The sequence below is a fragment of the Pocillopora damicornis genome, chromosome 8 (assembly GCF_964200805.1).
Source record: "Pocillopora damicornis chromosome 8, jaPocDami1.2, whole genome shotgun sequence".
Taxonomy (NCBI): domain Eukaryota; kingdom Metazoa; phylum Cnidaria; class Anthozoa; order Scleractinia; family Pocilloporidae; genus Pocillopora; species Pocillopora damicornis.
The window spans coordinates 12,722,062-12,747,545 of NC_142677.1; the positions used below are offsets into that span (position 1 = coordinate 12,722,062).

Here is a 25,484-nt window from a genome sequence, read left to right on the forward strand (position 1 = left end):
CCACGAAACCTTGACACTGTCTTCTAACAAATACCCTCGTGGATATCCTCCTTTTTTCTTATCATGCAGCTTTCTTGTTGAATCTGAGTCGATATTTTAAGGAAAAACTCATTTTTGGTTACTTACGGAGCCGGATTGAATAGATTGGGTTCTGATCAGTACAAAAGCATAGTGCTCATAATAAAATGCCAAGGGCACTATCAAACCGTATGATGCAAATTCAAAGTTATAGTAAAAAAGAAAAACAAGTATACTCTATAGAAACAGAAAATCCTCAGGTAAGATAAAAAATCAAATGATATCTATTCCAAGTATTTATCGAGCAGGTAAATGTTTCTTTGTCAATCAAGATGCAGGACGTTCGATATGTCAAAAAAAAAAACGCTTACATAAGCATCACAGAAATAGGCAGAGAAAATTGAATATTGTGGCCGAGTGTGTTTCATCCAAATAATCTTAACCACTCTTGTGGGGGACGTTAAAATATATCAGACGTAGCTTAAAGTTTAAATCCAGGAGGCATTATTATGGACAACTCTCTTAGGAGATGGATACTACATCTGGATTGTTAGCTTGTTGAATAATATTTTTGGAGGATTAAGCCGTAGCAAATCCAGATTATACATCCACTTACTATTTGCTCAAAGTCGCATTTATATACTTATAAGTTTCCTTAACAATTTTTCCCCTGAAAAGATTCTCTTCGTATTGTTTACAGCTAGATTTTGATAAAGGCAATTTGTCGGGGATAAAATTTTCTCATAAAAAAGCCAATTTTCTCCTAAAAAAATTAAAGTTACCATAGCTAAAGTTAATAACAATGAAAATTTTTTTCTTGATAGGTTTACTGAAAGAACGTTGAAGATCTCTACCCTCACTGTCACAAATCAGTTACCAGATGTTTGGAAATACACAAAATGACGCAAAAAAGGGCATCAGTTGAATATAAATTTACTGAAACCAGGCATTCCGAGCACGCCAACAAGAGATTTTTTCATTTTGATGAATAGCTTGAATCTTTTTAAGCAGGCTTCATTGTACTTTATTCATTTTACAATGCTGCTTTCACTAAAATATGTTTTTACAATACATTACTGAGACATCATTTGGTTGCTTAGTTAAATGGCATTTAACGTTAGCTTTAACGAGTAATAGCTTAAATTTATTGGCTTGTCCACTGGTTGGTCTATAAGTTCACTCATCTGCGTGCGTTAAAAGAACCGGATAAGGTAAACGATATAAATGAGGTATACTTTAATAACATGGTCGCCTTTCAAATGTTCCGTGATCATCAAAGCGCTAGCGTTCGTCTGCCACACCCCGTCTTGTGTCCAGCTGGATGGCATTAACCTCTTCCGTGATGTCTTGGCAACACATTTTCTTCAACATACATTTAAAGCAGTATCTATAATTTGAACTTGGAATGGCATAGATGAACGGATTTAGAGAACAGTTTAAAAGTGTCAGATATTGCACTACAATCCTAAATCGACTAAAGATACGAAGTTCTTCAACATTTCTGGTGGCCATCCCGCTGAACTGCAATACTACTGCTACTCCATAAGGAACAAACGCAATGAAAAAGACGACTGTCAACACCATGAGAACTATAACAAGCCTCTTTTTTTCTGCCATTGCTTCGCTACCCCGACTGCAAATTGTTTGTCCAAAATACAATCCGGATATAATCCGCGAATAACAGAAAGCGATGCCAAGGAACGGGATCAAGGTAAGGAGGGTCACCAGGCAATAAATGTACACTTTCATCGCTGCATGATCATCACCGGGGGAGCAGAGAGTATTGTTTATGCTAGGGCGCTGGTCCACAGACACGAAAAGCGGCGAGACAGTAGCCATGGCTATCAGCCAGATTACTGCTAAGACGTACCCGATCTTTTCGATTTTTAATCTCCAAGATATTTTTAAGGGTTTCACCATGGCTTGGTATCTGTCAGCAGCCAAAACCGTCAGCGTCAGAGTGGACACAAGAAGCGTCACCATAGTGATATTGTTAGTTCTTATAAACTTACAAAGGAAGCTGCCAAGAGCACCATTTGGGAAGGGACCCTTGATTGGAATGAGGTGCATCGCTGTGAACAACAGAGTGGTTATGTCTGCAGCGGCCACGTTGACAAGAAGGTAATTGGTTGTCGTCTTCATGCGACGGAAGCCTATTACTGCAGCTACAATTAACGAGTTATTAAACAGTCCAAGAATTATGATGATCCCAGCAACCACCTTTGGTGCCTGCGATTCTGATCCATCGGGTTGCCCCGCTGTCGGTTCGAGGCTCTCAGACATACTTTGTGTTTTTGTCCTTTCACATAACGGTTAACTTTTGCTATTCCTAAAACAACAGAAATGTGCCATAATGCACCATATTAGGCATCGTAAAAAGCAACATTATCTCCGAATTTTGACACCTGTGTCTTGCGACAATCAATTTGCCGCTGTTTGACTTCACCGCCAGATGATGCTAATCACCGTATCAACTTGAAACGCTGATTATTTTACAGTACGCAACCAATATTTTTTGTCAGACTAGTTATCTGCCTTATGATGCATTTCAAATCTCCACTGTTCTCTCAAAAAGATCATGAAGAACTTAACCCAGCTTTTATCACAGTGTTAAAAGACTAAAAACTAAAAGACTGTTAGACTATTGGAGTATATCGCCACTTTCAACAAGAATTAAACCCAGCCTTTGTTACAGTGTTTCAAAACAGTTTACTAAAAGACCGTGAGACGATGACGGTATATCGCCACTTTCAACAAAAAGATAAAATTTGCACCATGATAAAACATTACATATGTGCTAAAGTATTTTCCCTGAACAATTTTGTTGGGGTTCTAGTAATTTGTGGCACCCTCACAAACAAATATATGGTATCAAAGAGAAACAGATAGCAAATCAGTTTAATTTCAGATCTTCTAAGCCTACCCTTACTTTTATCAAGGAAAACCTAACATTTTCCATGCACCCTTTAAAATGGTTGGACAAATCTTCAGATTCCCATTTCATTCAGCCGTCTCACAGCGTTCTCTTTAAAATGACCCATGCAACGACGATTATCTGCCATGTGCAGTCTTTTTTCACGTAATCACTATACGGTCATTAACGAAGCATTTGAGATTTCAGAGAACATAACAACGAGTCATTAAAAATGAAAATATTAGTTCATTTTCCCCATGCATCGAAAACGATTCGACCACAAAATGTTGATAAATAAAAACACTCTTATTGTCGAGAGTATACCAAATAATGAAAAAACAATAGTATTTTTTTTGCGGTAGTTTTACGGTAGATCTTTGTATGAAATGTAATAATTATTTCTACAGCTTTTTAGTCTGATTCGTATTTAAGTCTTCACCTCACCTTTAGTGATTATCAAGGAAGATTTCCTTTGCTTCAGGGAGACTCGTTTTTAGAACACAAAGGGTCTTCTTTGACACGACTACTGCGGAAAATTTTCTTTTTTCCAACGAAACGACAAAGTGATTAATATTTTTATAAGTTGTACTCTCAAAATTATGATGATTGGTTTTCGAATCAGTATTACAGGATTAAAAATTCTATAGAACTTTCAACAATGCTGACTAACACTTAACGTGAGATTAAATGTTTTTAATATCAGCTGGCGTTATTGACGGCAAATTGTGGAAGGGGGTAAGGGTGAGTATTCATCGTCAGGGTGGAGGGGGATCGGAGGATTTAAACATTTACCTGATCCCCCTCTAAGCTCTTAGTTTGAATAAGGCTCCGTAGTATTCTAATGATCTCCCTTCATCTTTAGTCAATTTTCTATAGTCTCTCTTTATATATATTCTGTTAGTGACGACCAAATGGGACCATGAAGCAATAGAAATTTATTAAAATTAATGATTTTAACTCAAAAGGTGATTAAGCTCTTAGTTTGAATAATTTTTTTTCCTCTGAGGAAGCCGAATTAAAAACTTAAACATTTTTATAAAGGTACCGCATAGGCGTTCTAAGATAAAATTAAGCTCAGTATTAGAGGTCCGCTCTAATTAATTTCAACTTTGAAAAGATAAAAAAGCACTCTCTAGTATCAGCTTAATCCTAGCCGTTGCTTGTTTAGGATTACTATCTTAGCAAGATTATTTGCGAGTGACTGTTTTTTGGACATCTAAACAAGCCGAAGAATAATCCTATGTAGAAGATGTTAGAACTAAAAGACCCAAAATAAATTTTTGAATAACTCAATATAATTATAATTTCCTGAAATTTGTTTTGCATTTATGCGGATTACCGAAATTACCCTAAAGTTTGAGTCGAGTGATAATTACTTTGTTCCCGCATCTGGTGCTCACTGCAAAGCGTGAAAGTAATAATATATTTTTTCCTTTCAACTTCTTCTTTTGAATAAAATTTGTCACCGCTCACCTTCGCGATATCGAGACACTGAGAGGGACTTACGATATCTTTTATTTTGTGTAAGAAACAATAACAATGCGCAAGCTCGATTCCTTAGTTGCCTCTCTACATCCAGATTTAACAAACAAATCAAGCACTTCATTCCAACTATCTATTCTAAGTGGCAAGATTGTTGGAGTGTTGTAAACTGGAGCTTTTAGGCCGTTTGGTAATGATCAGTGTCAAATCAGATTGGGAAACTGTTTACAAAGGTAGAGCGTGGTTGAGTCGGATTTATTTCTAACTTTAATACGCATGAATTTCCTAGACTCATGACTATTCATCGTCTGACAACACAGCATGTCAAAAAGTTACAAAAAAATTGATAGAAAGGGAAATTCACTTTGTGCAGAGGAACAATGTTCTAGCGTTCGAGAAATATTGACTTTGGATTGCTCTTGAACGAAGGAAACTAGGATCAGCAGATATTTTGTTTTTTTTTTTTTTTAACAATCTTGAGCCGCCTGTCAGTATAATCTCCTGATTTATGATAATCATATTCCATCTTGTCTTATGTTAGGAAGTATTGTGGTGATTAAAATTAAGAGCTCTCTTCAAAACCTCCTGGCGTTGTGAGCATCCTGACTAAGTATTATCATTATCATCATAGATTATTATTAACGTTGCTGTCGTCATTCTCATACTATTCATCATCATCGTTATTGTTGTCGTTACTGCTATTTTTATCGTTCAAAATGTAAACGAAATTTCTACGTTCTTTCCAAAGAGATTGATTAAAAAAATAAGAAAAAAAACAATTGCGAAATGAGACCGTTATTTCCCCGGAATGTCTAATCGATAAAAGGTAATAAAATGGGATAACAACGCCAAGTATTTTAAATTTTTTTTTCTATTTACTCATTTTTCCTCGTGCTCTAATTATCGTGACTATAAATTCAGTTTTTGTCTCTCACTGTGGAGCACTATGTCAAATGAATCTCAACAACATGTCAAATTATTTTTGAAAGCTGAAAGTAAATATCTATTCCCCCAAGGAGACCAGAGGTGCAATTCAAGCGCACGGACACACTGATTCTAGCAGCTCCGCACGCCTTGATAGCAAAATTTACCAGCCCGTTAAAATTAGTAAAGGACAGAATGGCGTTTACACTGCGGACGGCTACTCTCTTCCCTCCAGATCAAAAAAGGCCTTATGGAGGTCAAAATGGAAAGCAGGCATCCTGTTTATATAAAAATGGACGTCAAAGTTGTAAAAGCGACAAAAAAAGCTTTTTCAGGTTTTAATTATACATCCTTCTATTCTCAAAGGCAAAGCAAATCACGGACAAGACTGAAATGTAAAATGCTGTACTTATTAACTTCAGGTGATGACATCGAAGGTATACGGTATTTGGACAAGTTCTAAGCCCGGTAAATACTAACTTTAATTTTCATTTAACATCTCTTGCAAATAATTTTGAAATGAAGATCCCAGATCAATTTAAACCTCACTCGTAATTTCAAAATCTACACTGCGCAAACATGTTTGGTCAAATCAAGAAAACAAAGCTCATGCGCGTGCAAAATTATATTGCGAGGGCTTTCTACACGCAAATAAATTGGTGCGTTTTTTCCCCATAACGCTGAGCCAATTTTGCTTCTGTTTGAATAAAATTTCGAGAGATTATTTGGCCATGTTTTTTCTGCATTTAATTGATACTTAAGGGTAGACAGATTGTTGTGTGATCGAAAGAAATTTGCATAGTCGCGACCGTGTTTGCAAAATAATCGTGCGAAAAAAACTGAGCTTTTTGTTATTTTATTATCATCAGTATCATACAAATAACACTTGATATGGCAAGATACACATGCACGCAAGGGCGCATACAATTTGGATAATCTATTTAAACATTTTTATCTCTAAATTTAACTTTTATAATTTCTTTATCGTTTGTTTTGGAAGAAAATGATACATCCAAATTCACCACGCAATGTACATGTTCTTCTCGTTTCTCAGAATTTCATATTTCACGGTTAAAGTAGACGGGCCACTCGGGAGTTAATGGTTTAAGGCTATTCACTTTATCATTATCTCATAATATTTAACGGTTTTTAGATGGCACACATCAAGAAATTATAGTCTCATGCACATTGTCTGGGGAAATTCCGAACTGAAAACGTCTTATAACCCAATTTATGACAGGCCGGTTTGGTTCGATGTTTATTGGAAAAAGACTGCTTGTACGGAGTTTTTCGCAGTATGGACCTCCCACTTGGTAAGCAATTGATAGATAGATATAGATAAAAAGATCAAATAATTTCAGGGTGTTTCTGCTCTAACAATTTTTGGTAGGCTTCATCGTTTTAGTCAAGTTGCACGAAACCTCTTCCATGTTATTCCGAAAGACGAGATCAAAGCATTTCAGGATTTTCCTGCTCTTAAACAACTTCCGGTAGGCTTCTTCGTTTAAGACCAATAGCATGAACCTCCTCTCTGGTATTCCGAAATAATATTTTCTTGATGATGTACCTAAAGCAGCATCTGTAGTTGGTACTCGGGATTGCATAAATAAAAGGATTGGTGGAACAATTGAGAAGCGTTAAATATTGCACGGCGGTCTTGAAGCGACTAAAGATAACGCGTTTTTCATCGCTGCTGTTGGCCATTCCGCTAAACTGCAGAATAAGCGCTACGCCATAAGGAACATATGCGACGAAAAAAACTGACGTTAGAACCATGAGAAGTACGACAAGTCTCTTTTTCTCTCCCAATTCTTGTGGCGTGCTAGGTCCTTGCCCTCTGCTACAAATCGTGTTTTCAAAATACAAGCCGGAGATAATTCGGAAATAGCAGAACGCGATAGCAAGGAAGGGGATTATTGTAAGTAGGGCCATAAGACAATACACGTACACCTTCATCTCATCCATTTTGTTACCTGGAGAGCAAAGACTGTTGGAGTTGGGGCGATGATCGACCGACACAAACAGCGGCAAAACCATCGCTATAGCAACAAACCAAATGCCGACTATGATGTAAGCAATGTTGTCGGTGTTGACCCTCCGTGATGTGATCAGCGGTTTCACCAGAGCGTGGTACCTCTCTACAGCTAGAAGAGTTAGCGTCATTGTAGTTACCAGCAATGTAACCATGGTGATGTTGTTGGTATAAACAAACTTACAAAGGAAGCTGCCAAGAGCGCCATTTGGGAAGGGGCCCCGGATCGGAATGAGGTGCATTGCCGTGAATAACAGGGTTGTTATGTCTGCGGCGGCTACGTTGACAAGAAGATAGTTGGTGGTCGTTCTCATTCTGGGGAAAATTTTGAGTACAGCAACGATGAAAGAGTTACCAACAAGCCCAACTACGATGATGATCCACACAAACACGATACGTACGATGCGCTCCGCTGAAGCTTGATGTCTTTCAGTAGAGTCGTATGCGCTTAAGATGGAACTGTTGTTGAAGTTTACAGACATCATATTTCTTCGTTTGACGGAAACTTACACCTCTGCCCTAAAGAAAAGAAAGAGAGAAGAAGCTATGAACTACATTCGAGAGCTACCAAAATTTATGCAAACACCTGTCCTTAAACTTGTCGTCTGTCAAAACTTACCAGTTGTAAATAACATCATCCAGTGCCGTCCAGACCATAAATTTCATTGGATAATTCTAAATTGAATTTGGATGGCAGATGGCAAAAACAAAGGTTATCTCCGACCTTTTTTCTCCCATAGAGATATCAATGGAGTTCATGACAGTCCTGTTTGCTAATGAGTCCGATGAAAAATTTCCTGTCAACTGCAATGATCATTATTGGCCGAAGTCTCGTGCGTCGAAATTAAAGTAGTGAAAATGGAGATTCTATCAACTTTAGCCGAATAGTTGAAAGTGAATTCAAAGATATTTTGATTGACTCTAGATATTAACTAGTCTCGTTTAAAATTCTCCGAAGGAGGTGGGCAGATATCATCGGCGGCTTGTTTGACAGGCATTAACTTAAATAGCTATTAATACTTTCTGTCGATGGTTAAGTGAGGTATATGCCGCCATTCTATTCCACGAAGATGAAACTTAAATCGTCGTGTGAAATATGCGTTATCGGCAACCTGGTTTTAAAAAGGACAATACTGAGATTACGAGGAAGTTGCGACCGTACATACAAAAATAAATATGTTAAAGTTTATGAAAGACACTAAACCGCATTTGTTTTCCCAATAAAAATTCAGTAATTTCTAGGTTTTCGGATAAAAAAATATTTTAACATAATTTACATGAAAAGAAATTCATGAGAGCTCATAACTGGGAAAAAACGACAAATAAAAGCGTTTGAAAATTTTTTTTTTCTAAGGGTCGAAGCGGCTGTGATGAATTTGGAATATCCATCTATCCCAATTCTTTATGTTTGTTTTAACTTGTTTTAGAAATTACCTCTTTAGGTGGCGAAGTTACCTGCCGAGATGAAGTGACGCAGAACTTCAATTCAAATGCAATTCATGATATCTTTCGCCGCAAGTACAAACCTTTTTACAATCAAAAAAAGATAACGATGTCATTCTGCAGTAAACATTCGGCACTTCTCGTTTCCTCGCACATTTACAACTTAATATAACATTCAACTTTCGAACATAATATGAACACCTCTGACTTCAGCTGAATAGTTTACAAGTCACCGAAAAAGCGGTTTTTTCCTGATGAGCACGGGTCGAGTAAATATGTGGTATCACTCGGTGAAAATCAAACACTAGATTTACAATATTCAAACACATACCACCTGGTTGATTTTTTTTCTTCTTTTTTCCTTCCAAAGTGAATTGCTTCTTATGCTTTCCAGATGAAAGGCAAAAAATTGTCATTAATAGACTCGCGTCGGACGCTTTCATAAAGGTACTTCAAAAGCGTATTTATACTTCTATTACAGTGATTAAGTATTTTTAAAATTATAGATGAGGTTCTTACTTTCACATTTAAAGATCCCAAATAAGTAATCAAGATAATATCAAATAAGGGACTGTAGATAATTTGTCTTTTCCACTTAGACCAGATGTTTTTGTGAATGTTGGTCGGTGATCCAAATTCAAATTTGATGGGAATGAGAGAGATTGAAAAGATTAAGACAATAAATTTTATCAGTGTTTTCAAGTATGCAAATGATTATATCTTCTTTTGCTGTTTGTTAATCCTTCTCACCTGTAGAGAATACTCTATTGTTGATAAGATATGATGTGAAGTCAAAATTGAATCTCTGAAACACACAAACGGAAGCAACCCCCGATTGTATGTAGATTAAGCTGCAAGGCTGTACCATATTCAAGCGAAAACGTCAATGTAAAAAAAAATATGAACTTTCCTAACTGAATAAGTTCACATTTTCCACCGTTCAAGAAAAAAAAATTGTAGATGAACCTTAGTACTCTACATCAAAGATTCTGTTTCCGTAAAACGATATCATGAGGATTCTGCGCGTTAGGTTTTTCAAGGTTCGACAAAGTGGCACCGTGACGTTTCATACCATTCAGCTATTGCCTGCACTAAGTTAATCCCTATTATGTATACTTTTGTGTTATCTTTAGAACGCCGATAGTCAGGTTAGTGTTTTTTTCTCTTAGCTTAACCTTGCTGCCCATTCAAAATTTTCTGGGTCATCAATTTTACACATTCGACCCTTATCCCAAACTTGTCTTCTCTTTCAGCTTGTTATTCAAAAGCGAGGAATAGGAAAGGTAAAATTCATTCCACAGAGGGCTTGTAATAGACTGTTGGTTTCATGGTTTAAAATGACCTTTAAATTTCATCTTACTACGATTACTAATCATTTTTCATATCCTTTTGTAAAGGGATAGAGACATTTGTTACCGAGTTTTACACCGAGCATTCAACTTGCTCTCCTCTTAAACAATAACTTATTTTGGTAAAAAAGAACGAAGATATTAATCAACTCTAAGCGATCTCGTGTACCCCGATAAGCAATCGTCATAAAATTTTCTTTTTAGCTGAGGTCAACTTAAAGTACTTCAGTTGTTTAAACGTACGTCGTCAAACGTTTCCGTTTTTACTGGATGCTTGTATTTACCTCGTTTAAAAATCTTTTGCCATAAAACTTTCATCTAAAAGCTCGTTATAGAGGGCTTGCCCACTTCCTGATCCATAGGAGTCATTGAAGGTCAAGAACCTTTCGATCTACTGTTGAGAATTAGGGGAAAAGCTTACATATAGGAGTTATAGAGATCTTCAACCCTTCCTTGAATATTAATCACAAAAATGATTATAACCAAACAGCACAAGCTGTTTTAACAGCATTGATTACTTTTCTTTGAGGAGACCAATCAGCATCCACGAAAAAATAACGGATATGTGATAAGTAAGGTGATAATGGACTAAAATCCACTTGCAGGTACACCTAATTCAATGCAACAACGGTTGTTATATGAAATTAAGAAAAAAAAAACAGAAAGAGAAAAACCCAGATTAAATAGAGTTCAAATAGCATCTGAAACTAACTTTGGCAGCCGAACGATTTTTTCAGAATTTCCACCGAAAAAAGTTTTGAAACTTCTTGAGAGTGTCAAATGTTGTTTTGAACTTTCAAGCAATACCACAAATTAAAAGATGTGTTTATGCTTGTGCCGTATGATTATGCTATATGCTAATTGTTCAAATTTGGTTTTTCCTTTTTTGCTCTTTTCTATAACAATGTCACTGCAATTAGGTGTAACTACCCTAAGTAATGAAATATGCTAATGATTTTCTTTGACTGGTGAGAGCAGACTGTTGACGAGTCGTCGTGATTCAGGCTGCGAGTTATTTAGTTTTCTTCTAGAAAGAAGTTATTTTTTCTTAAAAGGTTACTAAACGATACAAGTGACTAATCTTACGTTATTGAAATGATGGAAGGCCGGAAGAAATCACAGATTTATTTTCGTAAGGTTTAGACTCTTATACGTATTTATATATTACAATCTCTCCCTTGACCAATAATTCCAAAGTGTATTACAGGGTTAGGAGCATATGCATATTCTCCACAATGTTCTCTATACATTTCCTAAGGTGCTAACAAAGAGAATATGTTTAATAATCAAGAACGTCTTTATTTGTTGATCATTTCCTTGATTCTCGTGACCTTCATGTAATATATAGATTTCGCCAAGCCTAAAAGCGGAGCTCGCATTTTTTTTCCCACACAACTTTTCCCGGCCAGGACTAGAACCTGGGTCGTCCGACTCGGAGCCCAGTGCACTGACCACTGGACTACTGAACAAAGCCGTGGCGTTGGCATGTCCGCGGTACAGTTGACCACGCATGTCAAAAGTAGCACCTTGTACGGTCGTACGGTCGTACATCCAAATTTTTTCGGCTTGATGGGTTACTACTATTTTGTATAATTATGGGGCTACGCTCTGCGAGCTCCGCTATGATAGAAGAGTAATATTGTAAGGAGAAATTAGATGCTTGTCACTCATAGGGATCCAGGCTTTAAGATACATAATCCGCAAGAGTTTCAATTTTCTAGACCTATGAAGTCAAGAAAGTAAAGAGCATTAATCTAAGATTGAGCACCGTTGCCATTTTTGCACCCGTCGTTTATTATTTGTCATCTCTGAGAGTTTTTTTGTGAGGTATCTACTTAGAGTAATTAAAACTTCTAGAGTCTGACGTGTCAAAAATTTTGTTCCCCTTTCGTCAATCATTGGCAGTTATTTTTAATTAACGGATGGCTCATGTGAACAAGCAAAGAAAAATGTCGGTTAAATAGTTAATTCAAAGCAATTTCTTTCGTGCAAAAAGGTGCCTTAACGGTTATTCAAAGTTCTTTCGATTATTTCGATTGGGGGGGGGGGGGGGATATGTCCAATCAGGTATAAATCTTGAAACTAAAGATTTTGTCATCGAACGTCATAAACACAGTGTCCCGAGCAGCCTTGCTTACTGATTTAAAACCCCCAAACTTTACCTCGACTGATCCACACTTTGATGATCTTTACTCGGATGATCGTAAATTGTTCATAATTAACAAGGATACTATCGGTCATAACCAAAAATAATAATTTTTTTTAATAGCATTTTATTTCTAACACACGCGCTTTGCTGAACAATACTATTTAATTCCTTTGCAGACAGTCACTTCTACGTAACCTGTAAAAAGACATAAGTAAACTCCATAAACACTTGAAATAAAAAAAATGAGATCAAACAAAGGGGTTAAATACTAAAGCTAAAGATCTTATTAACCCTTTAACTCCCAAGATCTGATTGTTAATTCTCCCCTCTAGCTCTTACACATATCCTTGTAAATTAGTTATGAGAATTTGGTGTAAGATCAAGATGACAACTTCTACCTGATAAGTTTGAATATTCTCATTACCTGTTTGCTGGATAATGTAAAGCTATTATAGGGAGAAGTTTCCCGTTAATTACTTGTGGGATTGAAAGGGTTAATGAAATTTTTTACTGGCGTAGTTTAACAATGTTAGTTACATCCACCCCCCCTTCCTATTTAAAATCATTCAAAACACCCCTTTGATGTTTCATTGATAACTAATCACGCCTTGGATAGTTTTCAGAGCTTTTTTAGAGAAAAGTATCAAACAAGTGATCTAACGAATACTATTAACGTGTTCCTAGAAAAAGGGAAGACTCGTTTAATAGTAGGACACATAAGTTATTCACGTGGTTTTCAAGTTGCTTTTGTAGCACGTATCTGTATTTCCATGTATCCTCTGTTTCCACAAATATTATGTCGTTTTGCTAATTTGAGTTTTTGACAGAGATACTTGATTCATGTATCTATTCAAAAGAACCTTTTCTTTTGTGTATATCCAGAAGATCTAGTAAAGGAGAGTTGTATTGAGTATGGGGAAGCATTTTTCTTAAAATAACTGCCGTTTTGGGACCTCCATTTCCGTAAGATTTCTCGTTCATAAGCTAAAAAGGCGTGTTAAAGTGATACCTTATTAGCAGAAGTTGCAAGTCGCTCTGCAATGTTCTCTCATGTAGTTCTTAATCTCGTTGCACCTGTACTGGTAATTTACACAATCATCTCTCTTGTCAGCGCAAAGAGCTATTCGAGTTTTATAAAAACACAGAGAAACATATCAATTTAGTACAGCATGATTTACTTTTTTGTTTTTCTACTCGGAGATAACTCTTTACTAGCTGTTTCCGCCCATAAGCGGTGATCATGTGGAACTATGGTATATTGGTTTATGACTAGAGTGGTTAGTTCGATTTGCATAGACGTTAACAAACTATGGTAATAAATTTAAACTTTGCAAAGGATCCTTTATTAGACTGGTATGCACGCGGTCCTTAAACTATCTGAAAACCAGAATCGAAACTCTACATTAGCCCTTTAGGGCGTCAATGAGCTGAAGGTAAAAACGGCATAATAGATTGTCAATCAAGGGATGCAGCCGTGGAAAACTGTTTCGACCTGGTTGTCATGCATGAGTCTCATCTTCTGGGTGTAACAGCGAGAAACAGAGCTACAAGGGCACAGGCCAACTGCCTACAAAATGCACATCGGCAACAACCACAACTGTAACTCAAATCTAGAATAATTTTTGAAATAATCATTATGAATGTTCTTTAATAGACCTGTAGCCAATCAGATGGCACTGGGAGGCCTTGCAAAATTTCCATGCTTTTTTTCGTTGTAGCAATTTGGTTTAAAAGTAATGTTTTAAAAGACTGGATGTTTCTGCCCAAAGAGCTTTAAACTTTGTAGACATCATGTGACCCATAAAACCATTGTTAAATGATAACATGAATAATCAAATAAAAGGAAACATAAATGAATTCGCTCGGTAAAGAATTAATGCTAGTCTCATAGTCACTCAATGTTAGTTTCCGGAGAAAACATTACCTCCACCTCCAGAGCCTGAAATAGAACGAGAAACACAACAGTGGTAAATTCAGACTTCTTCTAATGAAAGGATTGTGGGAGATAAATATTCCAGAGCATCTTATGGAAGATAGGGCTCTCTCCCTTCGGTTACAACACCTTTCATTCAACCAGGTAATTTAGTGTTAACAACTGAGTTGAAAACGTAAATTGGGCATCGTAAAGAGTTAAAAGCCTGACGTTTCGAGCGTTAGCCCTCCGTCAAAGCGATTGGAGGAATTTTGGATAGTGTGTAGGCTTATATGCAGAAAATGGAGCTACGATATATTCCCACCAATAACGTAGCTCCATTTTCTCCACCGACGCAGCATCACAGTTTCTTTAGAAACTTACCACCTTTTTCATTTAACCAACCTACCTTTGATTTGTTTACTTTCTTAGTGTGTCAGTTAAAAGAGGGATGATGTCTCAGTAATTTTGATCCGAAGGAACCTCTAAACAAATGGATGGATTTTCAGTAAATCTGTAAGTCTTTCACGCAGGAAGCTGCTTTTTCAATGATTTGTCTTTTAAAAAGTGGTTCCTCTTTTTTTCAGCTGGCAGGTATAATGAGATCTATACACAAGTTCTGGACTATCTTTTTCAAAATCGGGAGATTAAATAGCAAAACTTACCATAAAGTGATTGAATGCCAGAAATATCATCACTATGAAGCTTCAAATCAGGCTTGTATCCCAGATAAGCCGGGTACATCACTGCATCTCGCACGCTGGAATGCCTCAGACCAAGATTGTGTCCAATCTCATGAACAGCAACGTACAACAAATTGGTTCCTTGTTCAGAGAGGTCGGTGAAAGTTTCTTCTTCATTAAAATGGAGTCGACCATCAGATGGCGCGAATGCATGCGCCAGAACACCACCTTCTCCATCAAAAGGATAACTGCACGTGTTTTCTTCTGAAGTTCCTTCGTGAGTTCTTGGGCCAAAACTATGGTTGAATAAATACAATCGGAGCACCATGGATAAAACTTTTCCACGTTTGATTTAACGACAAGGATTTTTCGTCTGAATCATCCCAAATGTCACGTTTGCGAAACGAATTGTCTGGTAGAAGCGACCTGGTTAGCACCGCAAAACGTTACTTACTTTATTTTGTTTTGTAAAATCAACGGCAACTATAGCATCACAAAAGGATTGATGTAAAAAATATTTTGGCTATTGTCTTTTGTTAAAGTTTACACCGATATAAACTTTATTTCCTAAGCTTAGTTCTGCATCTGGTTTTTATCTCAGGGTCACAATCCTCCCCGTTATTTCCCACATTTCAGTTTTTGGTCATTATTTCTTTAACTATTTCTTTTGACAGGAATACTTTTATTCGATTTCGCCAATTTAGACTTAAAAATTCGTTTTCCTTTCAGACAAATCTTGCATATCCTTCGGCATAGAGAGATTTCCAACAATGAGCTCTGAAAACTGAAAGAGAAGGGGGTGATAGAAATCGTTCACGCTAAAAGATAGTGTTGGATTGGTCACTTGCGGAGAATAATATTGAAATGTATAATAAAAAGAGGCCGTCCCAAATCAACCTAAAAGGGCACTGCGGATGCAGACATAGGAATCTAAGAGAAGAGTAAGCTTCGTGGCTTGCTAAGGACTACCTGAAAGCTTTCTGGTACCCTTTACGCCTTTGGACCGACATTTATAGACAGAATGTCAGGAACCTCATGTAGCTTACCTCATTTTCAAATCTGCCTGGCTTGGATGACCAACGCGCGAAAACGTTAACGGAGACACCTCACTCCAATACTGCAAGGCACGTTCGATTACTCGGTTTTGTGTTGAACGCGGCAGATCCTGGCCGTGTTGGAGATAATAAGTCAGGTGCGTTTTAGACCATCTGGAGCCAAAAACACTGTACCGCCTTCTACGAGTTTTGAAAGCACCATCTTCGACATCTGCTACACCACACCGTGGTTTTCTCATCATTTTTATTGTGGCTTCGTCGACATTCCCAGTGACTGGTAAACCCATGAAATGTTGAAAATTCCTGATTGCTATGTTAAAGTCGTAGTTACCAGAGCGTGTTGGAGATATGTAATGGTAGGCTCGGAGGTATTTCTTAATTGAAAAACGATACACTCAATATAGAATGGGCAGAATATCATATAACTGTGTAGCAGTGTAACGATGCTAAAAAAGACAAGTTAATATTTCATTATCGTCCGTTTCCTTTCTCTCTAAATATAATTACGGTTGTTTGAAAATTGTCTTTCAAGAGTAATATTACCTTACGTTATGAACAAAGCAAACTGAGATCGTAAATTTTTTCCAAAAAAAAATTAGATGAAAATCTTTGGAAAGACGGTTAACTTTAGTGAAGCATCAAATGTTGTACAATGTAATAGTTTGGAACTCTTCACATCTGAGCAAAGTTACTTACATATGCCTCTTCTTCATGGGATGCAGAGAGAGCAACAAACGCCACAAATAAGGCTGGTAGTAGGACTCCAAGCATCACTATGCTTTGCAATTCTATGTTCGAAAACGATTCGTATGCGCATACGAAGCAATGTCAAATGAACAACTGAGATCGCTTATTTCTTTTATAGCTAACGAAAACAAATTTTGATAAGCAAATATTTTTGTTTCAACAGAGCAGCAAGACAAACATGACAGTTCCCCAAGGGAGAAGAGCTAGCAAGAATTTTCGTGCGCCAAACAATCACCACTGTGCGAGCGCATTAACGTTGACTTTGAAGAAACAGGAAATAGGGCACAATGTAGGTGTCACGCATATTGCATGACACGAGAGTCCAAGAATGTATACTTTATCTTTCCCTCTGTAGACTTTTGTTTTAACAGGCACTTCCTCAGTCTTGCTTACAGACAAGTTCTGCATTTAAAGACGTCAGTGCAGCAGTTGTGCAAAAAAATGTAAAAGGTGAAGAAACAAACCCAGGTGCTTCCTAGCATACGTTCCTACTTCATGAGGCAAGCGTACAACATTTGTTTATTAATGTTATCCATCAGACTACATACAGCTGCCTTTTCTACAAGAAAGGGCTATTCTTTGTCAATAAATCGTACGATTCGTGGACACATATAAACAGCTAAAAAACCAAAATTGAACAGATGATTTAACCAGAAAACAGGATCATTACCTTGTTTTGTAGCATGGAAGAGTGCAGTCATTACCAGGTCCCTGGTTCGACTCTCAGCAGTGATAGCCGACTTTGAGGGATAATTCTTAGAGGTAAAATGAATCAAAGACTTTTTCTGAGGCAGGAAACACGATTTTTCATAGGTAATTGACACAAATGATCAATTTTGACCAAAGATGAGATATTTTAGCACACGTCTTCTCTTGTATAGAGTTCGAACAAACAAAGATAGGTTTAACTCTTGCCCATCTAGATTTCCTTTTCTTAAAAACAATAAGAAATTACCAAGAGGTGAAATCTTATAATCTCACAGCTAGGATTACTCATGAATTAGGCATAGGTATATTAACAGTGCTCCTATCGAACAAAATAATTTGAGAAGTTCATGGTTTACTAAAGAACCAATCGTAAGTCAATCAGAGTTACTTTGGAATGGCTGTCTTGGCTAGTAATATATTCCGTATCAATTGAAGAAAAAAGAAGAACAAAAGAAAAGACAATTCATCCCTGTCACACCTGAAACCTTAGCTCGCTTCGCTCCCGCAGCCCGAAAAACAAATTTCTTAACAGTTCTGGAATATTGATTTTGAAGGAGAAAGATTTTTGTCGAGTCAAAGATACAGTTTTTATCGATAAAATTCGAAAAATTCGCTGGCTAGCAACATTTTGAGAGCTGTCCTGTAGGTTTCTATTGACGGGTATGACATTACTCCTTTAGCTCCCAATGCAAAATCGAACTTTTCATTCTCCGCTCCAGCCGTCTCACACAACATGATGCATCACGATAGCGACTTCTACCAAATAAGTTTGTGTTTTCTCGTTACTGTTTTGCTGGATAATGTATGGATATTAAAGGGAGAAGTTACAGGTTAATCACTGTAGGAGTAAAATGGTTAATAATGGAGGATACAATGGATAAAAACCATTCTTCGTTTCTTTGCCCTATAGCTTAAAATTTCACAGAGCACCTACATTTTCAAATTCGCACTTCACTTAATTAAACAATGCACATAATTTTTCAAATACGACCAATTCTTAATACATTTGATTTGGCGAACAATTTCTTAAATTCGACAAATTTTAACCATTTAGCTTATATTCATCTAATCAAGGGAACTTAACTCTTCCACTTACTCCGAAATATAATTATGTGCGCGGTTTTAAATAACTTAAGATAATTGGGCTCAAACTTTGTCACATTTTCATCTCAGCTTCGAGGTTATGCAAATGAAAGATCAATCGGCTTAAATTTTTCGAAAACTCAGCTTTTCCAAGTTTAGGACAGGATGATATATCGTTACCACTTTGGAATTGCGTGAGGTCTTTTGTTCGTCCAGTTTCCCAGCACGTCACTTGCCCACTTAAGAGAGTGGGTTCTTAATTCACTAAATTATAATTATATATAATGGACTTTCAATAATCGGCAAATAATTAATTTTTTTAATTATTTCTAAGCGAATGGTCATTATTTATCGCCGGAGGGGGTGGGAGTGGGGGGTCGGGAGATTTAGGTTGTGTCAAAATACAATTTACCCAATCCCCTCCTAGGGCTCTCCAATATACTTATGATTCCCCCTAATTAGCTGTCAATTTTCTTTAGTCCCCTCTTGTTAGCGATGACTGATCCCCACTCTGTTCCCCCTAAAAACCATATACAATTTACCCAATCTCCTCCTAAGGCCCTGCAGTATTCTTATGATTCCCCCTCATTGGCTGTCAATTTTCTATAGTCCCCTCTTGTTAGCGACGACTGATCCCCACTCTGTTCCCCCTAAAATCCATATGAGCCCCCAAAAATCCACAGACTACCCTCCTCCCCACTCCAGGTGATATTTAAATAGTGACTGATTTCTAAACGATTAAGTTATCCGTTGGTTTCAGTGTTGGTTTTTTTTTCTTTAGTGAGAAATGCTAAAAATAATCCTCTCTGAGTCACTCATGAAATGAGATGACGTGGATCAGTCGTCCTTTTAGAGAGTTCTTCATTCAGTGAGGTTAGCAAAGTTAGGTACTGCCGACATTGTGGTAAAGTGCTAAAACAGTATGCAAACTGAGATACTGGAAAAGAAGCCATATATGAAGCCAGATATTTATTCCTTTATGCCAGATATTTATTCTTTTTCAATTTACATGATTGATAGGTTTCATTTTATCTTCGTTATTCGTTATCAAAGCTTAGACTAATCATATCATTTTCTTGTTGTTACGCGATTCAAGTCTGCTCCTCTGACGGCCGCTCGTCATTGCAAGGAGCCGTTCTACTTTGCGCTTTCATCGGGGTCACGAAACTCCCTCTTTGCCAGGCCCTCACAGTTCAATGATCTAGCTGCAGCACAAATCTCCCTCGTTGCACGTTTCATCTAAAAAACATCAAATACACTGCAGAGTGATTAAACGTCAAAAATGATAATGTTTATTTAATATTTGTAATTTCGTTGCCGAAACATTTCTAGGTCAAGAGGAAAATTCTAGTGCTCTAAGACCATGAGATAAAGAATTTAAGACAAGAGAAATGGTAAACCAGACCACCAGAGTTTATCACAAGTGACCAAGACAGATTTTCTTCTTACCATTCGTTGATCTTCTACCAACTTCTCCATACTAACCTCATAAGAATTGTATGGCAGACAGTGAGGAGAATTACTAAATGAGATCTTGATAGTGGGAGGGTTAAGCATGAAGCGACTAAAATTTTTGCTACTCTCCTTGAGTAGAATGCTTTTGCATCAACGTCAACCGTAACAATTTCACAGGTTTCACCCTCAATTCGCTAAGAACCGATATCTTGATGAGTGAGAACCGTGAGCCTCCCTCAATACCGCAGTGGTTTGAGCGAAGTAAAGCCATGCCCTTTGACTCCGTAGTCTTCCGTGATGATTATTGGGCAAAGGTGTCCATTGTTATAGTCTATGACACAAGAATTGTCGGGAAAGGTCAATTTCTCAGAAATCTAAAAGGGAGGCGGCCTTATGACCTTCGAATTATCACTTTGAATGCTCTGCCCCTGAACAAATATCCACCTCAAGCTATTTACCAGATAATAAAGGTTTCTTATTTCTTGTAGAGTAAACATTTTTTTAAACGTATCTGGGTTACTGGACTAACCTCAAACTCTCTCCTTTGGTGTTTTGTTACAAAACAAGTTGCCTGATCAACCAGGAGAGCAGCGATGAATAAGATACCCAACAGAGCAACAATTTTTTCAGATGTTTTCATCGTCGCTCTAGAGTGTAGATGATCGACTCTTTTCGTTTACCTCGCTCTTCTGCTATAATAAAAAAGATATCTGCTTTTATATGTTCCTACCATTTTAGAAGATAAAACCACAACAATCTTAGATCATCATTTATTTATACACGATGACTTGTGATCGAGTTTTTTCCTCGTCTTTTAATTAAAGAGTGTTTTTGTGGGAAAAATTGTATCCGGTTGTTAAAGCATTTACAGTTCATGACTATTTCATTTAACAGCACCATTGTTAGGATACTGAGTTCTTGGATATATTTTCTTCTTATTCCTTCTTCTAAAAATCTTAATTTAAATGGTACCAGTTCAAAACCGTATTTAATGCCGCATACTTTGATCAAAATATCAAATTGAGAGCTGAAAGGTGAATAAAGATATTCATACACCTATTGGTTAACTGTTTTCACGTTCACTGGAAATTCATATAAAAGCACTGTCACGAAATGTGGAAAAATTCATAAATGACGGTTTTGTTTGTTTGACACTGAACCAATTTAAGACCTCGAATGGCGGAAACCTAAAAGAAAATCTTTAAATGTGACACAAACAATTAGTGTTTGAGCTTAACTACAGACAGTTTTAAGTTCGGTTTCGTGTCTTGCTACGCCCGAATGTTGGAAATTGTTTGTAAACACCCAGAAAAAGAAGGTTCTGGGAGAAGACATGCAACTGAAAATAATTAATTGTTATCTTTACTATCATAATCTATGAGCCCATTAATACAAAAAGAATAATCAAAACCTAAGTCATTCATTAATGGTTCACAGATTAACCTTCGCATGGCCAAAATTCATTTTATCTCTTCTGCCTTTCCTATTTCGTTATTATTTGACTAAGATGAATGAGAAAAGCAAGGAGAACTGAATGGTCAAAAATTAAGGGTGTTTTTGACAGGAATGCGACAAGAATGTAAAGTTCGCCTTGCAAAAGGTAAAACTAATCTTTTTTATTCTAGCATACCAGTATTTTATCTGTTTTGGCGACATGTTCCACAAATTTTAATAAAACCAAACGACTAAGTGCTGATTAATGGATAATATTCCTTTATCTTACATTCTAATTGATTCACCATTTAGTAATAAATAACTCTTGAGAAAACATCAAAGCATTGCAGTCAGAGTAACTCAAGCAATTACTCACCTGTTAATGTCACGCAGCGTAGGTTGTACAAGAGGCAAAAGAAATGTCATTACTTGTTGAATATTGCAGCCCCTTGAAATCGTTTCAACACTCTGTTTCTCTCTTTCTTTCCACAATAATCATTGAAGAAGGAAGGTTTTATAGTGCGAATAAGGGGTGAGTTGAAGGTGGGTGCATGTTCCCTTTGCTATGGCAAAATCGAAAACGGATTTTCGCATTTTCCTTCGACAGTAACTTGTAAGCAGAAAATATTTTCATCTGGCTTTCATCAACCATTTATGAGAAACAAAATGGATGAACACAAAAGGGGCTTTCATTACTTTGACAACAACAATGCTAGTTCACTATACTGCCATGTTAATCTTAAAACTGATGAGCAGAATGTGGCTATGACAATCAAAGGGGTTACATAGCTAGCCGTGGCCAAATATTTATCTTTAAAAAGCTTAAAAAATCTTCGAAGAATACAGAAAAATTGTACAGTAACGAATAAATGCAAATTGGCGATCTCTATCGAGTACATCAGGTCCTCGCTTGTTGATTATTAACCATACCGTTCCTCCATAAGAAGAAAGGTTTTTGCTTTCTAGATGGAAATATTGACTTTGAACTGAAACGACCCAGCAAAGCGAATAAGGATTAAAATTCCTCAGTCAAAATCTATTCTTAGAAAAGCAAGCCACTACCAAACAGAAACCTTACATTTCGACCTTGATCTTTATTGGCTTTATTCCATGTGTTTAGAACTATGATATCCCAACACCTGGTTTTCTCACAATCACTATAATCAAGATCCCTCGTTTTCTATTCATCAACGATTAATACATCTGTCGATCGGCTATTTGCGTTTCTTCACGATCCTGCAATAAACAATAGACATAAACAACTGATCGGCCAAATAAAAAAAAGTTCTAAACGCCGAAATATGAAAAAATATTCCTCGTGGCCGCCTTTCAAATTTTGATCGAGCAAAAGGGGGTCTATGATTGGAAAACAACGAATCAGATACAGAGATTTCGGTTAATTCCTTTTAAGAACTCCTTTATAGCTTTGCTAGCTTAAATTGGTCTAAAAAGTTAATAGAAATGCTACAGTTGTCTCATATTAGTTGAGATCGTAGCAAGATGATAACTTTTTTGTTCATTAGAGTTTTCTTAAAGTGTAGTCTTCTAAGATTTGAAGTTTTCATAATAGAATGTTTCTTATATCTGACATTTGCTCACCAAAAGGGTACTGTATGCCATTGATGTCATCCTCATGTAAGTCGGAATTTCCTATGCGAGCATAGGGCCACATGACGGCGTCTTCATTGTCAGAGTGATCCAGTCCTAAGGTATGACCGAACTCGTGCAAAGCAACATAGCTCAAGCTTCTGTAAGTCTTCGACGTCCCCCACCACGTAATGGTACCGCCACTCTCATTGAAAAATTCATCGTCATCAAAATGGACTCTACCGTCTTCAGGGAAGTACGCATGTCCAAGGACACCTCCCTTTCCGTCGAAATCGTAATAACAGTCTTGCTCATTAGTGACACCAGCATGAGAGTAGGATCCAAAGCTTTGAGGGAAAAACATTACTTTAGCAAGGGAAAAGGTAACTTCAACGAAAGCCCTTGGCTAGATATTCGCAACGGCTCATTCCTTCAACACTATCAATATCACTAACATCATCTTGAATATTATTATTATTATTATTATTATTATTATTATTATTATAAATATTATTAATATTATCGTTTGAACACAAAGTGGTCCAACCTTATCCTTATATCGGCATTGCCGTAGTCATCTGTCCATGTAAACTGAAGACTTGAAGCAGCACCAACCCATTTGTCTAAGGCCTCCTCGATAATACGTAGCTGATCATAGTGATACATATCGTTAACGTACTCCATATAATATGTTAAACTTGTCTTGGACCATTTTCCTTGCGTGGTGAAACGCTTGACGCGTCAATCTTCGTCGACATCGGGCATTCCACATCGTGGTTTTCTCATCAGATATAGAGTGTCTTCGTCCAGTTCCCCCGTTTGTAACAAATGGAAAAACTTCTGGAAGTTTTTATTGCTTTGTTTAGGTCCTGGTTCCCTGATCTTGCTGGTGATATGTAGTGATACTTCCTTAGGTAACTCTCTGTTGATGCGAAAAAATTGACTTGAGTTGAAGTCACCTTGATATTGTGTTCACCTGTTATTATACAAGTTCGCTTGAGCGCTAGTTATGAGGAGAAGCCTTGTAAGTAAGTAAACGGGAAAATAATTAAACAGAAAGGAATGCTTGGTTTAGAGTTCAATTCAAGTGAAATCTAAAGCACTAGATAGAGACTACACATCAATACATTCAGTTGTTTGTGTTAACAAAAGATTTTGCCAGATCAGGAGGCTGACATAAAACTGCTGCACCGTTGTTTCAAGTTGAATTTTACCAGACAAAACACACAACAGTCAAAGAGTCTTAGCACTTGCCTCAGCGAAAGATTCGTCGTCCTCAAACTCGTCAAACGACGATTTTTCCAGCAAACAGCAGGGAAACTAGCAGAAAGGAGACCAACATGGTTGACCTGTTCAGCTTCCTAGCATGAGAAATGCACCTTTCTGCCAATAGGCTACAAATCACAAGACAAAAGATATATCATAACTGGGAAAACTGTTTGCACAGGTGTACAGCGAAGAATATTCTGGTCATTTGTTTTTCAATCTCAGTTACACCAGAAGGTATCCGGTGACCCTGCAGTTGTACTTGAAATGACTTTTGCTGGCGTGTATCTTATTAAACAATAGAAATATTCTGAATCACAATGAACACACAAGATTTCTACATTTTTCCAAAAGGGAGAGAACCTGGTCTAAGTACTGTTGCAAAAATTGCAGCGTTGAGATGGTTTCAAAATATTGGCCGATTTAAACGAATCGAATTAAGTAGAATTTGATACAAAGATCAATGTTTTCACATTTTAGCTATCAACTGTCTTTTGAATAGCTTACTACTCCACTTGGGATGACTATTCAACCAATAAGTTACTCGGATACTGAGAGTTTGAGCGACTTTGCCATACAAGTTTGTCAAATTGCATATACAAGCGTAGTAGGTTGGAGATAGAAACGAATCTAAGAAGTGCCATAGTGACACACATTTCTATACCTCAAAGTTTTCCTCTTCTCTCGCAATTCAACGAACAATCATCTACCAAACACATAACCTCTTATGATTATTTCTAGAGTGTTAGAACTTGATGAAGATTTTTTTACAGCTTTTTAGTCATAAATAACTCTTTCGATCAGACAAATTGCTGTTGAAAACTTTATGAGGTAATAAAAATGATAAAAAAGTTCCAGTTGCCACCTTTAGTTACGTGTAAGTTAAAACATTTTCAAACACATGATTCATGTTTGTCTCGTGTTTATTCCAATGAAAATGTTTTTTCAGATGGTGTGGATGTAGGAAGAACTTAAGTAAGTTGTCATTACCCTTTCATTCGTGGGATCATGTCGCAGGAATTCTTATTATTGCACGTACAGAGATTGTTTAATTAAGAATGATGTTTTAAGCACATAGTTGACAGCCGTGGTATGAGTAAAATATAAGAGGCAGGCTCTCGATTTCGGATTGCCGATGCAATTTCTGTTGTTGTATAACGGTCAGGAAGTTTCCCTTCCTTTCGGGAATCGCGCTGTTGCTCCTTAACAAATTCCTCCCTTGGCCACACTGAAGCTAGATTCT

At 37.0% G+C, this 25,484-nt stretch overlaps 4 protein-coding genes and 2 long non-coding RNA genes across 9 annotated transcripts; 1 reads left to right on the forward strand and 5 right to left on the reverse strand.

The window, feature by feature from the left end:
• Positions 1 to 8: 8 nt before the first annotated feature.
• Positions 9 to 3,510, reverse strand: LOC113678758 (galanin receptor type 1). Of its 2 annotated transcripts, none has more exons than XM_027195668.2 (2): positions 3,377 to 3,510; positions 9 to 2,347 (listed from the first exon to the last, which is right to left on the reverse strand). In XM_027195668.2, exon 2 carries the CDS (start codon positions 2,299 to 2,301, stop codon positions 1,300 to 1,302), a length of 1,002 nt encoding a protein of 333 aa, XP_027051469.2. In that variant the 5' UTR covers positions 2,302 to 2,347; positions 3,377 to 3,510; the 3' UTR covers positions 9 to 1,299. The 2 variants fall into 2 exon arrangements, with proteins under 2 accessions (XP_027051469.2, XP_089037387.1); XM_089181261.1 differs by lacking the exon at positions 3,377 to 3,510 and adding an exon at positions 2,948 to 3,363.
• A 1,786-nt stretch (positions 3,511 to 5,296) lies between these two features.
• On the reverse strand, positions 5,297 to 10,255 carry LOC113678733 (galanin receptor type 1-like). Of its 2 annotated transcripts, XM_089214595.1 has the most exons (3): positions 9,145 to 10,252; positions 8,805 to 8,896; positions 5,297 to 7,889 (listed from the first exon to the last, which is right to left on the reverse strand). In XM_089214595.1, exon 3 carries the CDS (start codon positions 7,853 to 7,855, stop codon positions 6,815 to 6,817), a length of 1,041 nt encoding a protein of 346 aa, XP_089070721.1. In that variant the 5' UTR covers positions 7,856 to 7,889; positions 8,805 to 8,896; positions 9,145 to 10,252; the 3' UTR covers positions 5,297 to 6,814. The 2 variants fall into 2 exon arrangements, with proteins under 2 accessions (XP_089070721.1, XP_089070722.1); XM_089214596.1 differs by lacking the exon at positions 8,805 to 8,896 and having other exon boundaries at positions 9,145 to 10,255.
• Positions 10,256 to 11,060: 805 nt separating this feature from the next.
• LOC113678760 (matrilysin) lies at positions 11,061 to 17,323 on the reverse strand. Of its 2 annotated transcripts, none has more exons than XM_089214673.1 (6): positions 16,658 to 17,322; positions 15,953 to 16,335; positions 14,889 to 15,202; positions 14,236 to 14,250; positions 13,321 to 13,431; positions 11,061 to 11,885 (listed from the first exon to the last, which is right to left on the reverse strand). In XM_089214673.1, exons 1-5 carry the CDS (start codon positions 16,730 to 16,732, stop codon positions 13,325 to 13,327), a joined length of 894 nt encoding a protein of 297 aa, XP_089070799.1. In that variant the 5' UTR covers positions 16,733 to 17,322; the 3' UTR covers positions 11,061 to 11,885; positions 13,321 to 13,324. The 2 variants fall into 2 exon arrangements, with proteins under 2 accessions (XP_089070799.1, XP_027051471.2); XM_027195670.2 differs by lacking the exon at positions 11,061 to 11,885 and adding an exon at positions 12,384 to 12,506 and having other exon boundaries at positions 16,658 to 17,323.
• A 2,144-nt stretch (positions 17,324 to 19,467) lies between these two features.
• LOC113678757 (uncharacterized) lies at positions 19,468 to 20,706 on the reverse strand. Its single transcript, XR_003446923.2, has 2 exons — positions 20,484 to 20,706; positions 19,468 to 19,738 (listed from the first exon to the last, which is right to left on the reverse strand). It is a non-coding gene; the product is annotated as an uncharacterized LOC113678757 (long non-coding RNA).
• A 1,076-nt stretch (positions 20,707 to 21,782) lies between these two features.
• On the forward strand, positions 21,783 to 24,057 carry LOC149041426 (uncharacterized). Its single transcript, XR_016188990.1, has 2 exons — positions 21,783 to 21,931; positions 22,994 to 24,057. It is a non-coding gene; the product is annotated as an uncharacterized LOC149041426 (long non-coding RNA).
• Positions 22,465 to 23,659, reverse strand: LOC113678768 (uncharacterized). The gene is made up of 3 exons (XM_089214017.1): positions 23,523 to 23,659; positions 22,988 to 23,322; positions 22,465 to 22,624 (listed from the first exon to the last, which is right to left on the reverse strand). Exons 1-3 carry the CDS (start codon positions 23,657 to 23,659, stop codon positions 22,617 to 22,619), a joined length of 480 nt encoding a protein of 159 aa, XP_089070143.1. The 3' UTR covers positions 22,465 to 22,616.
• Positions 24,058 to 25,484: the final 1,427 nt, after the last annotated feature.